This window comes from Rhodamnia argentea, chromosome 7 (assembly GCF_020921035.1).
Source record: "Rhodamnia argentea isolate NSW1041297 chromosome 7, ASM2092103v1, whole genome shotgun sequence".
NCBI classification, from domain to species: domain Eukaryota; kingdom Viridiplantae; phylum Streptophyta; class Magnoliopsida; order Myrtales; family Myrtaceae; genus Rhodamnia; species Rhodamnia argentea.
In genome coordinates, this window is record NC_063156.1 from 25829264 (window position 1) to 25842611 (window position 13348).

Here is a 13348-nt window from a genome sequence, read left to right on the forward strand (position 1 = left end):
TTTGGTGCGATTATTTAAGTGCCAATTTATGTGAGATCATCGGAATTTTTCATCGTTGACACTAAAATGATCGTATTTTCTCCGATTTGGCATTAAAATGATTATTTTTTTGGATCACTCAAGAGCCAATTTTTTTTAAAAACGATTATTTAAGTGTCAATTCCAGTGAAGTCTCCGAAATTTCTTGTCGTTAATACTAAAGTGATCGTGTTTTTTTTCGATTTGGCACTTAAGTGATTCAAAAAAATATTGACATCAAAGTGAACACCGTACATAAATTTTGACACTTGAGATGTTATTTTGGCTTAAATCAAAGTCGACTAATAGTTTATGTCTACGTTATTTTTATTTTTTAACAGTCGACAAGAATGGAAAAAAAAAAATAGACAAATTGACTAATTCACGCAATCAAGTCAAAAAAAGTCGACGCAGGTACGCGTACCGGGCGAGGAGGTAGCCGGTAGGTGCACCTCCTATAAGAAGCGGGACGAACGACATATCGCAGAGACTCGTCGTTCTTCTTCGATCTTCTGGTTCTCCACTCCAATCGCACTTCCACTCAGACAGGGAGAGATAGGGAGATGGGGTGGCTGACGCGGTTCCTTGCGGTGGTGTCTTTCTTGGCCGTCGGAGTCATATTCTCGCCGGAGATTTTCGGGTCGAGCTCCGAGGGCCCGAAGTCTCCGACGGCAGCGACGATCTTGAAGCTGGCCCATCTCCTCGGCTTCGCCACCGCCTGGGGCGCCGCACTCTGGGTCACCTTCATCGGCGGCATCATCATGTTCAAGTAAGTCGTGGTGGTTGTTTCGTGCTTCTAGTCGTCGGAAACTTCGATGCGTTCCGGGTAGTTACGCGAGAAGAGTTATAGGGAACTTAGCGAGCTCAAATCGACGCACTTGGGCTTCCTTTGACCTTCGCGACGGAAGATGTCAGCGTCATTGAATGAATCTGTGGAATCGTGTCATGCGGGCTGAGGTTTTAACATCGGCATACGACCTTTTGATCTTGGTGAAGCAATATGTTAATGGCTCGTTGAATTCTGAAATTTCGCGATTGAGTCCTTCTGATACTGAAGATAAGAACAGAGAGAAACTACACTAGTCACAGACTCGTGTGTTCTTGAGTGGTTGAAATTGATAGAATCGTTAGCTCGAGAATGACTTCTCTGTTTGCATAATAAGATGTCTGAGTAGTTGTGTGGATAGAAAAATCTTTGTTTCAGGCACTTGTGTGATTCTATCTTTTAGCATCATCATTTGTAGGAACTGAACTTGCGTCTCATCAGTTTCAATTGTCAGTCTTGAGATCACAGTGCTAAGCAATGGTGGTCCTAGGATTTGGTTTTCTTGGGGATGGGAGATAGGAAACTTTGTGTCATCACAAAGCTTTCGGGTTAACATGGTACAACATCAAAATCGACTAATAAATTAAGTTGAACTGCTTATGGGAGGGCACCAGCAGCATGGTCCCTTCAGCCTTCTTGACAGATTAGTGGACGGAAGAATTCCGGCGACTTTTGAGGTTTTTTGCTTTTCAGTTCATAATTTGCATGTCTAAGTATGATATTTCTCGAGAAAACATCGTGGAGCATGTAACATCAACTGGAAAAGGCTAAATGTTCAAGACGTGTTAGCTGATATCCTTCTTTGAAAGCAGAAATCTTCCGAGACACCAGTTTGGTAATTTGCAAAGCAAGATGTTTCCTGCATATTTCACGATGGTTGCAGTGTGCTGTGCCATTTCAGTGGCTTCATTTGGATATCTACACCCATTCAAGTCATCATCCACAACAGAGAAGTACCAGCTAGGGTTTCTGCTCTCTGCCGTTGCTTTCAACCTCACGAATTTGTTTGTCTTCACCCCCATGACCATTGAGGTGGGTAACTTGAGAGATCCCAATTTACCTTGTACTTTTGAAATGTATCTATCAGTTTTAACTTTCTGTAAAAGAAGTAGAGCTTTTGTGGGCAAGATGTTTTCACTGACGTTGAAATCCTGATTTCCTGCTGTTCACTTATTTGCTGATAAATACTGAGAGGATTGTGTGATTTTCATTTGAATCTCATGTTGAGGGATCATCCGGCTCCTTAAATTGAAAACTGAAGCAACTAATTTTTGGTTTGTGAGAAAATTTCCGCTGCAAGTCTTTTGTAAGGTCAGTTCACACGGATGAAAATTTGGTCTAATTGGCATTTTCTTGGAAAAGGAAATCAAGCTAGCTGCATTTAGCTGCTATTTATGCAGCATAAAAAGTTGAATATTTTCTGTTCCTGAAAGTTCCAGGAAGTAAATATGCACTTGATAAACACATCTCCTCTCCTATGCGGGGCTAATTGATATTTCTGTTTTATATTTTGTTTTGTCAAAGACATTGGATCTTTTCTATGATCTCATTTGGCTGTATCACTGTGGATTAGATGATGAAACAAAGACACAAAGTGGAGAAAGAAGAGAACATTGGGAATGAGGTTGGATGGACCAAGAACAAAGAAGTTGCCAAGGCCAATCCAAAATTAGCTGCCATGAACAAGAAGTTTGGGATGATTCACGGCTTGTCATCTCTTGCAAATATAATGGCCTTTGGTAGCCTTGCCATGCACTCATGGTATTTGGCTAGTAAGATAAATTTGTGAAGCAAAGTATATCCCTCTCAGCAAATTGTCGGTTCTGGTCATATTACTGTAAAAGCAAGTAGTCATTGCTGCTTTCTCTTGGGAAGGATATTTTAATGGTTTCCTGAATGTACTATTGAGTTATGCGCACAGGGACATATTGTCGCTTGAATAAAGCTCACATACTGCCTCAGCTGTGGCTGGGTTCTCCCTTTGCGAATAGAAAGTTGACTTCTGTGTTTGTTGTCATGCATATAGCCTTGTGCAAAATCTACTGCAGCTGCGGTTCTTCATGTACCTTTCTGAAGTAAAATCGACAGTGGATGTTCTGAAGATGGCTTAATAAAGTTCTGCTTCTTGGTACCATGTTGCCTTGTTATGGGAAAATAACGTCCTACAATTGGACATATGTTTACTCCGTTTGTAAAAATGAAATTGGAGATGTGTTTTCTCGACTGCATGACATTATAAGGAGTTGCTCTTGAATTGAGTTTTGTACATCGATACATCATTGAATACATCCTGAAATGCCCCTCCTTGGGTCTTCTGATCTGTATGAACACCATGACTGCAACTCTGCGACGTCATTACATGGCTAATGCTGCCTTGAAGCGGTTATTACTGCAATAACTTTCCGTCTTGAATATCTTTATGTAGCGCAACAGGAGGGCTCTTTCGTTACGTGCATCCCTATGTGTTAATGCCAGTGGTGCGTGCTGTCTCGCTGATGGAACTCGGGGATCCTTAGGAAAGTTCTTCTGCTAGCAAGTTCGGTCATAGGCCGGTTTCTGACCGATCGAGATAAAGGGTACTGCTCTGCAAAGAAGATGAGTCCATGCGGTAAAGTGCATTCTTCTCCTCTTTCTATAGATGGGAGGATTGTTCTTCAGGGTGAAGAGCGTATTTGAGAGACGGCCATGGAAGGCGAAAGGATGATTTGAACATGATGGGAAATTTAACATTCTTCCTGGGGGTTACAAGAAAAGCAAACAAAGGCCGGCATGTTCATATTTCAAGAAAAATATGCTGGAGAACTGTGAAATGATGGACACGCCCATGTGTTCCTCTACCACGCTTGATATAAAATAAAATGGTGAGTCACTTGATCCTAAGCTCTATAAAAGTACGATATGAAGTGTATCCAGGCCTAATATACTGTTCAGTAATTGTATGTGGGCTTGCTTTTATTCAGCTCATAAAGAATCGCATCTAACTAATAATAAAATTATATTAAAACAATTCCTAAGTTAGGTTTATAGTATCCTAAAAATTGATATTTCCATGTTATTAGGATATTCTGATGTTGATTTTACAGATTGCAAAATCGATAGAAAGAGTAATATCTCGAATTTGTTAATTAATGTGTTGCATGATCTTGGCTTGGCCGTCTACCAGCCAAACATTCCGGTGGACAAATAGGCACTCGTTGCCAAAGGTTACCCTCGTTTGCATAGCTTATAAAAATAAATGAAAAAAAATTAAGACGTAAATTATAATTGATAATAAAAAAATATTTTTCATTAACTAATTTATTTTAATTCATACAAGAAATATTTTTTTAAAAAAATAAATTTTAAATCATTCATTTTTCGTAAAAATATTTCTGTGAATGATCAAGATTTTTATTTTCGTACATTTTATATACGATAAGAACGATTATTTTCAAGAAGATATTTTTAAAAAAAATTATTTTCCGTGAAATAAACAAATTTAGCCAAAATTCAATAACCACAGCACCATCAAAATGATCACATCCACTAGTGTAAGTACAATTACACTCGAACACACTGACTAGATTGATCGACTCCCTGTCCTGTGCACACGGATGCCAAAACTTGTTCATACCGACCTTTAAAGAAATATCACAGTATCCATCCATCCATCCAAGTAATATATGAGCAAATATCTGTCATTCCGTTGCTTCTAATTTGCTATTCAGTCATCTCAAATTTAGTCAAAACAAGGGAGAGAAATACTATAACTCGACCGGGCATAAGACAGCGCTCAAAAGTGCAGAGGTCCCCAACTTGCAGTACTCCAATTGAATTACAGCGGAGACATCTTTCGGCATGAACTATCTAATTGCTAGTCCTAGAAAGCTAAAAAAAACAAGGTGAAAGAGAGTGAGGGGGAAAATTTCTGTGTTTCCTCTGACTTTCAATAACCTCCGTCAAATTACAGTAAAAAACGTTTTAGAGCCCTAAGTACTCTCTGCACCCTAGCCTAAAACATTTTTGATCTTTGATTTCTGGTCTTCTGTTAGTGAAGTGGGAAATAGAACCTCAAAATTGACATATAGATCTCCTTTTTTGTGCTGTAGTACAATGGCATCCCTTCTCCTTTGAACTTTCGCACTTCCTTGGGCTTAGTAATCCCCTGGCGTTGCAAAATTTTTAAAACTAGAAGGTTAGCATCATTTTCCAATGAATTGCTTCACCGTAATTTATGAAGACAAGCAAAATAACTTTGGCAATGACGGGAATAGCTTCACCCTCTTGCTTACCTTCGAGCTAATGTCAACCAAATGTTCATCAAGGTGCTTAATGGTTTTCTCAAAACCAACAAGAGCTTGAACCTGCGGAACATAACATTTCAGAGGTCAATCCTCCACTGATAAACAGAAACATCCAGATACTGCGCCATATTTACCAATGTTATGGTGACAGTCATATGTAAGTCATCGCCTTCCCTTCTGAAATGGTCATGTGGAGCTGTTCGTATGCGGAACTGCCAGAGAAAGGCGGTTAGCTTATGTTTTAGAAAACAACTGCCCGATACTTACAACTGAAGCTATAGACTCACCTTCAAGTCACCAGGTTCTCCATCAATTTTAGGTTCACCATCTTCAAAAAAATTTACTTCCTATCGAGAAGAATCCAAAGGTACATTTAAGAATCAAATAATGTGAAATAGGATAAGAAAAGGGGAAACAATAAAATTCCCATCATAATCTATGTCTTTCAGTTCACAATGCAAGAGATCATAAAAGGATGTTAATGTCCAGTGGGAGGAAAAAAAGTGCAACAACTAATATTACTTATGGCATGTAGAGGCGTCTAGAAAACCTACACCGACAGTTAAAGACACTAACAGAAAAAAATCTATCAAGTGCCAGAGAAGCACCAATGCCACAAAATGCATGAAAATATGGACCTCAATAAAAGGTACCTAAACCCAGTAAGTGTGCAAAGAAAAGGTCCCATCAAATATACTTGCTGCATTCGGGTTCCCATAAGATATTATTATTCCAAATAATCCTATAGCAGCAACGATCTTTTTCATGAGGAAGGTTGTGCAAAATCAAGAAGATCACCGAGCAGCACCGTAGCACCTATTATAGCTAACAATTTCAATTTCTATGACAAAAGTTCCATGAACTATATGGAAACTTTTGTAGCAACAGATAAGTTTGATACCTAAGTTATAAAGTCAATCAAGAAAATTGCATTGAAATAGCAAAAGCTTACTTGTCCATCTTGCATCCCCTTCTCGATATCGACGGTGAGAAAATATCCTTCTCGTTCATACTTAACATTTTGGCATTGCTCGCATACCTGAAAGAACAGAGACTATCATTATTAGCATCTCCAAACATCTAATGATATATAAGCTTAACCAAAAAAAAAAAAAAACATCTAATGATATATATACAAGGTAAATCTATAGTTCCACAAGAAATGAGAGTAAAGCCTTAAAAGTATGAAAGGATCACGCTAGTGATGATGCACGCATAAAATTGTATTGAAGAAGAACGAAGAGAGACAAATTTTAGCAGAGCTTCAACTTGACATACTATCAACAGGTCTATTTTTCCACGAAATAAGCAGAGCAACAATATACCTGCTCTGTCATCTGTTGGAACATCCCCGGACCTATTTGCCTGTGATAAACCTCATTCCTACAGTTGCATCGTCTCTTTCCTGGAGCTGGCTTTATAACATTTTTCTCCCTCCAAACCTGGTGATAATCACCAGAACACAGCATAAGGAAAACATATGTTTAACCAAAAAACTACCTAAAGACTAACTTAACTCGTGACTCACTGCAACAAAGTAAGAGAGGGGAAAAAGTGAAGGCCTGAATACCAGGTAAAAGATAATTTATTTCCCGGATACCATAAATTCTCACGTTAGTTACCATTTAAAAAGATTCTATCCAGAAGGACAGACATGCAATTTAATTTTATTCTGATTAACATCAGATTCCACTCAGAAGAATAGGAATACAGTCTTAGAACGCAACAATCAGGAATAGGATAAGTTGGAAATGGACAAAGAAAAATAATAAATTCACACAAGTAGTGGCCAGTTTGGTAGGAGAAGAAAGAAACAAAATAGAAGATTGGTTATGAGGATATTTGATACTTTTGCTTCTTTCTTTCTTCTCTTTTTTGGAAGAGGTGTTATATCGTAAGAAGACACCTTGACCACTTTACTGAGAATCGTTGTATTAACACAAAGTAGTTCTGCCTCATTTATATTAGCTAACACTATAGAGATGCATGTAAAAGAAGAATATGACTGAAGAACAGTATCTTGATTATTGTATTTTCTGTCTGCTGCAACTAGAGCAAAATATACAGAGATGGAATACAAGAGATGGACTCCATGCAACATAAGTATCCGTGCTCCAAAGATCATATTCACAAATTGGGCCAGTGATTGAATTGAAGCACAGTGCACACACTCGCTATGCAAATACACAAAAGATCATTAAATCCCAATACAATTTGACAAATCCCACATTGCAGACATACTTAGTACCTTTAACGAACCTCCCATATACAAATCTTCAAGTGTTGCGTCCAACTCAACAATCACTTCATCACCTTTTGGAATTTGCTCTTCCTCTTCCATCCGCCCTCCACCACCGAACATTCTGGGGAATCATAAATTAGTAAGAAATCCTAGAAAGATGAACCTACTGACCAAAACTTTTCTTAAGGTATTGTAAAGGAGGCATTACTAACTATTGAAAATTTCCTCACAACACAGTCTATCTATGATCTGAAATAAGTTGAAGGACAGGGTGCAATTTTGCTTTTCAGCATGCGGACAATGTAATGACCCGATTCGGTCCACTTGGAAGTCCTACAAAGGACTATTAGAAGCATCTACACAAGGTGCTGACCATTTAAGGTGGATGTTGACTGATAAATTCAACAGCTTCCAACCTATGTAAGGACAAAACCGCAGGGATGGGCGACACAGACAATTTTCAGAGTTAATCCAAGGGTGTTGCAGAGAAGTTCCAAACTTATTAGAAGTTCCCAACTTATACTAATTGCTACATCCAAAAATCATAACAACCACGTGGATAACTCTGGTTCATAGTGGTTTTATTGGCTAAGGAATGAAACACTGAATAAAAGCATCATGCCTTCCCATCCTAGAATCCTAATGAAACCAAAAAAAGCAAGAAGCTCAATCATTTTCATGGGCAAACCTAACGGGTGCGCTAAAATTCACCTCTGCAGTATCTCAAAGACCTCAATGGAGGTCCTCCGTGCCTTTTTTTTTTAACTACTTTCATATTCGATTCAACATGAATGGACACAACTTACGATTCGAATATGTCTTGTATGTTCATTCCCATTCCTCCGCCTCTGCCACCGCTAGCTGCATGCTGTTTAAGGCCCTCTTCTCCATACCTATCATAAATGCTCCTCTTCTCGCTGTCCGACAACACCTCATACGCTGATCCATCAAAGCAAAAAGTCGGTAACAAACGAACACAAACACACTTAAAGACAACCTCCCAAAATCCACAATCAAACTCGCAATAAAAAATCATTGTGACCTAAAAGGATTTACCATTGCTGATGTCAGCGAATTTCTTATTAGCCTCCTCGTTGCCTTGATTCTTGTCGGGGTGGTACTTCAATGCCAGCTTCCGATACGCTCTCTTGATCTGCTCGTCCGAAGCACCCTTCGGCACTTGCAATATGTCGTAGTAACTCTGTCTGCAAACACGTCCAACATGTCAGGGATCGCGACAAGCATAACCAGAGACACGCATCGCTTACATCGCTATCAGTCTAGTCTATGCAGCACACAATCCGGAAGCTAAAATCACGAATAGTCGAGATGCGTACCCTGCAATGGCGATTAAGGCACTGCACAGAGCGCAGAGCAGGAACAAGAGCTTATTCCTCGGATTCGCCATGGAGAGAGCTCGGATCTCTCCGGTTACGGATTACCTTGAGTCCCACTGAACGTCCGATCCCGTGTAATTCGATTCGATATGCAAACTGATCGAGAGTTAGGGTTCTCGGAGGACACGAGCGACAATGTGCGTCTCCTTCGGATGTAATCGAATGGAGCTCGTGGAAGACGGTTAAAACGACCTCCCGTATCGACAAGACGACTTGACTTGTGAACTTTTGACGAGGGAGGGGACACTTTATGCTTAGCTACGTGTTTCTGACGAAACTGACCAATAGGAGCAAGGCTTTGGGTTTCTCAGCCAATAGAAGATTGCCACGTGGGTGGTGCCACGCTTTGCTCCGCTATTTGTTACGAGGTCACCAGACGGAGTCCTCCGTCCCCGGCACGGTCGCACCCTGCCCCAAGAAAATTTTGCGACGGGATGATTTGGTTTCATGGAAAATCAGAAATTGATGATGAGTTTCAAATGTTCTCTTCAATGATCAAAGTTATTTTTTGTTAAATCATTATTCAAACTAAAAAAAGTAATTAAATAAGAAGTTTTCGTGGAATAAATGTGAATTTTCACATTCAATTTTTGGCTTAATTTATTTTTTGAAAAAATATTTTTCTTCATTTTTCAATATTTGGATGGCTTAAAAATTGGGTCAGTTGAATATTTATGATTAAATTCATGAAAACGATTTTTCCTTTAAAATACCAAAAATTATTTTGAAATCAATTTTCAAAATATGACTTTATATCGGAGTTTGGACTAAAAACTCTAGGTTTAGGCATGAGAACCCCAATGCTCGCTATCGAATCCTTAGCAACAGACTAGGTCAAGAGGATGAAGCTAGTCCGGTGTCCACCGAGGTCCTCGAGGCCAAGCTCAGGTCCAAAGAGCGCCCCGAGCCCCATCTCCTAGGTTAGGATCCATAGAGGTTGGGCTCGAGATATGAGTGCCCGAGTTCAAGTTCACAAAGGCCATGCCAAGGGCCAAGGTACCCTTGTCCAGTTACTTGACGCCTTGGTTCGAGTCCATAAGGGCTAAGCCCGAGACCTTGATCATTGTGCTCGAATCCTTAACACTTAGGCTTGGGGTCCATTGATTGAGACTCAGCTCAAGTACATAAAAGTTACGTGCAAGACCCCGGTACTAGAATTGCCGGGCCTTTGTAGTCCCATATTCGGGTCCTCGAGCGCCCGTCCAATTGGCCATCGAGGCTAGGCTTGGGATCCCAAAGCTAATGCCCGCTTAAACCCGTGTCCATTGAGGCTGGGCTCAAGCATCCGCACATTGGTCCCTAGGGCGTGAGATCCTACACCCGAACAAGTTTTCCATTACCCGAGTCCATCGAGACCGAGCTTGGCTCCTTAGTGTCATCGCCCGGATCCATCGAACGACTATCAAAATTCAAGACACTCATAAGATTGTCCGGAGGATCGACCATGCCAATGAACCTAAGTAAGTCTTTCAATTACTTTGTCCGAACCCCGACATGTAAAATTTTGGGTATTTTCTATGATGAAATGAAGAAAAATATTTTCTTTCAACTTAATGAGTCATAGTGGATAAGGTAGATTTCATGTTATTTTCGGATGGCTATCGTCGGATAGAGTTGTATAGTAGCATTTCACGTCTAAAATAAATCATCGAAGTTTCAATTTCTGTGTGGCCGGATAGAGTTGTATAGTAACATTTCGCGTCCGAAATAAATCATCGAAGTTTCAATTTCTGTGTGACCGTCTTGTGCTTCGCACTCTATTTTTGAACCGACTTTATCGGTTACGTACCGCTTTTTCCGTCCTCGGAAGAAATAGAGAGAGTATGAACGGGATTTGCTAAACGGCGACCCTATTTCCGTCTTCCAGAAACTCCCAGTTCCATCCTCTCACAGACGGCCACGTAATAAATTCCACGTCACCGATCAACTTTACCTCACTACTCAAGCATCCACCGTTAGATCATAGGACCAACACCGCGAGGGACCCCTTCTCGCCCCGGACAACAATACTGACGCGCCACGTCAAGATCACCGTAACAGGACGATACCCGAACTAGATCGGACGGCTCAGAGAGCGCAGGTTAAGTCGTGGGGTAGGCAATTCTGCCCCACTATGGTATATATAATTAAATAACCTGCCACCACCCAATAAATAAAACAATCTAAAAAAAGGACCTCCTAAGACACTTATATTAATAAGTTATCTCTCTCCCTCTCGGTCGTCTTCAAGCTTAGACAAAGGGAAATCACATAGCAAGACTCAGGCACAGTCGAGAACAATGGCGAGCTCTCAGATCTGGATAGGAGTCGCTGCTCTGGCGTTGCTGCTAGCGTCGGCTTTCGCCGACGACGTCATCGTGTTGACGGAGGAGAACTTCGATAAGGAAGTCGGTCAAGATAGAGGAGCTCTCGTCGAATTCTACGCTCCTTGGTACTGTCGGAATCTATCCTCTGTAATCTACTGATTTTCGCGGCCTCGTCTGTTTTTCGAACCGCTTTGGTCTAGCGTGAATTTGTCTGATGAAGCGATTGGGTTTTAGTGGACGCATGGATCGCCATTTGATCGGTTGCTAGATCTGTTTTTAGGATCACCTGCTTCGGGTTCGCCGTGTGACTTGATTGTAGTGGATTCTTGTTGTGCGTGGAGCTGTACGATGTAGCGTCGTTGAGCAGAAAGTGTTGCTGAGTGTTGCGATTGCTTCTGATGCCGCTGTTGTCTTCTTGCAATTCATTTTCGTGCTTTCGATTTAGATTTTGATTAGGTTTGTCTGACGCACTTCCTGCTTTTTGGGCTTCTGCCGTGGCTCAAAATTTGGCTGGGTCTCTTTGGAAGTGGCAGTGTATTCTGCACTTCATTTTTCTGTGCTACATGTTTTTCTTCTTCTTTTAGATTTCCTTGCATCTTCCAACAACAGAACAAGTCAAGGAGAATAAAATATCTTGGAGATATCCTCTTGATATTCACGCATTTAGATCTTACCGATATCACTGGCGACTAAAGAAGTTTGGTTGAAATGAGGGCATTTGCACTAATAATTGGAACTTAAATGCAAACCTACGAGCATCCTACGTAAAGTTTTGCAGGGGTGTCAAACCAACGAAATGAACCTTTAAAACAAGCCATCGATATGTTTGGGCAACAGATAAGGGGCATATAAAAGAAACTAGAGAAAACTTATCAGAGGATCGCAATTTGCATGCTATCCTTTGTTGTGAAATTGTATATGAATATGTACAATCAGGATTACACTTGTCATAGTGTATTTAGTTCCAATTTTGAATTAAGGGGAATAGGAATGACATGAAATAGGTGTAATCATAAAAGGATAATGCCAGAGATAGAAGGATGGGTCCATAAAGCAATGTTGTGATAAACTCTTCTTGGTTGTTTGAATACTATGTACATGTTTAAATATTTGCTAAGCTTTACCTCATCATTGTGCAGATTATTGTATTTGTCTCCCTTACATTGTAATAATTCTTAGTCATGTGTTTGTGGGGGCATGGAAAGTTTTAAGCGACTTATGCTGCAATTATTGTACAGCTTTCTCCAGACTAGGGTTGATTCTATGTTTAACTGTCTATGTTCATAAATAAAATGACGCTGTTTATATTGTAATCTTATTCATGTATTCGCTTGAATATCTCAATCTATTCAAAATATTCCTGATACGGCGAGAGATTTGTGCCTTCAAGCTTTTAATGTTGCTCTTGAAGCTAATGAATCACGCAGTTAATTGTATTATGTAGAAGATACTGTCATTTTGTAGAAAGATTCTCGATTTTATACTGTTCAACAACAACAGTTGTTTTAATAAATGCACAGATTGGAAGATCTCAATAATGCATCATAGTACTTTGGGAAAGTGGTTACCAAGCCTATAACTTGGAATCTCTAGCATGCTCTGAGGAAGCATGTGAATGAGATACTTCTTTCTGGTTCAAGATCAGATTCTCTGGACCAGTCTTTGATGGCAAATTCAGCTTTGATTCATCAGTGGTTTTCTGTTTTACAGGTGTGGTCACTGTAAAAAACTAGCTCCAGAGTATGAGAAATTGGGATCTAGCTTTAAGAAAGCGAAGTCTGTTGTGATAGGAAAGGTACGCTTCAATTTCTATTGTCCCGTGTGTCTTATAATCAATATCTGCTTCAAGTTATATATTCATTTCTTCCTAGTGGCATTAGTAGGGTTCTGCGTTAATTGAACTCGCTTTTGTTTCTTCCTTTTCTGGTTTTGGTTTTGGGGTGGGGAGAGATGGAATTTGGAATTTCACTTTGCCTCCTTCATTCTTTAGTGCTCCACCTCTAGATCATGGGGAATATACAATTTCCGTTTTTTCTTTTTCACCTGAAATTGTGGAACTCTAATCTGGTGAAGATTCTTTTCTCTATTCAATGTTTTATGATCATATGGAAAATCGTACTTTTGAGTATTTCCCAGGAAATACTTAGCTGACTTATTGGAAGTTGATTTTGCATAGGTGGACTGCGACGAACACAAAACTTTATGCGGCAAATACGGCGTGTCTGGATATCCTACACTCCAGTGGTTCCCGAAAGGTTCCTTGGAGCCCAAAAAGT

The 13348-nt window shown here is 40.0% G+C and overlaps 3 protein-coding genes across 3 annotated transcripts in view; 2 read left to right on the plus strand and 1 right to left on the minus strand.

Moving 5' to 3' along the window:
• LOC115742407 (probable protein disulfide-isomerase A6) overlaps positions 1-13348 on the plus strand; it is a 30574-nt gene that overhangs the window by 14873 nt on the left and 2353 nt on the right. Inside the window, exons 2-4 of the mRNA XM_048281735.1 lie at positions 10971-11197; positions 12783-12867; positions 13249-13346. Of these exons, the coding sequence (XP_048137692.1) occupies positions 11046-11197; positions 12783-12867; positions 13249-13346 (335 nt within the window). The 5' untranslated portion in view covers positions 10971-11045. The remainder of the gene's footprint in view (positions 1-10970; positions 11198-12782; positions 12868-13248; positions 13347-13348) is intronic.
• On the plus strand, positions 434-2865 carry LOC115742410 (transmembrane protein 205). The gene is made up of 3 exons (XM_030676681.2): positions 434-787; positions 1657-1876; positions 2418-2865. Exons 1-3 carry the CDS (start codon positions 582-584, stop codon positions 2631-2633), a joined length of 642 nt encoding a protein of 213 aa, XP_030532541.2. The 5' UTR covers positions 434-581; the 3' UTR covers positions 2634-2865.
• Positions 4495-8916, minus strand: LOC115742408 (dnaJ protein ERDJ3B). The gene is given in 11 exon segments (XM_030676678.2): positions 4495-4925; positions 4928-4988; positions 5116-5187; positions 5262-5339; positions 5415-5474; positions 6080-6166; positions 6453-6569; positions 7376-7490; positions 8176-8308; positions 8426-8574; positions 8707-8916. Coding segments are annotated over 11 exon segments (1038 nt in total). The 5' UTR covers positions 8778-8916; the 3' UTR covers positions 4495-4830.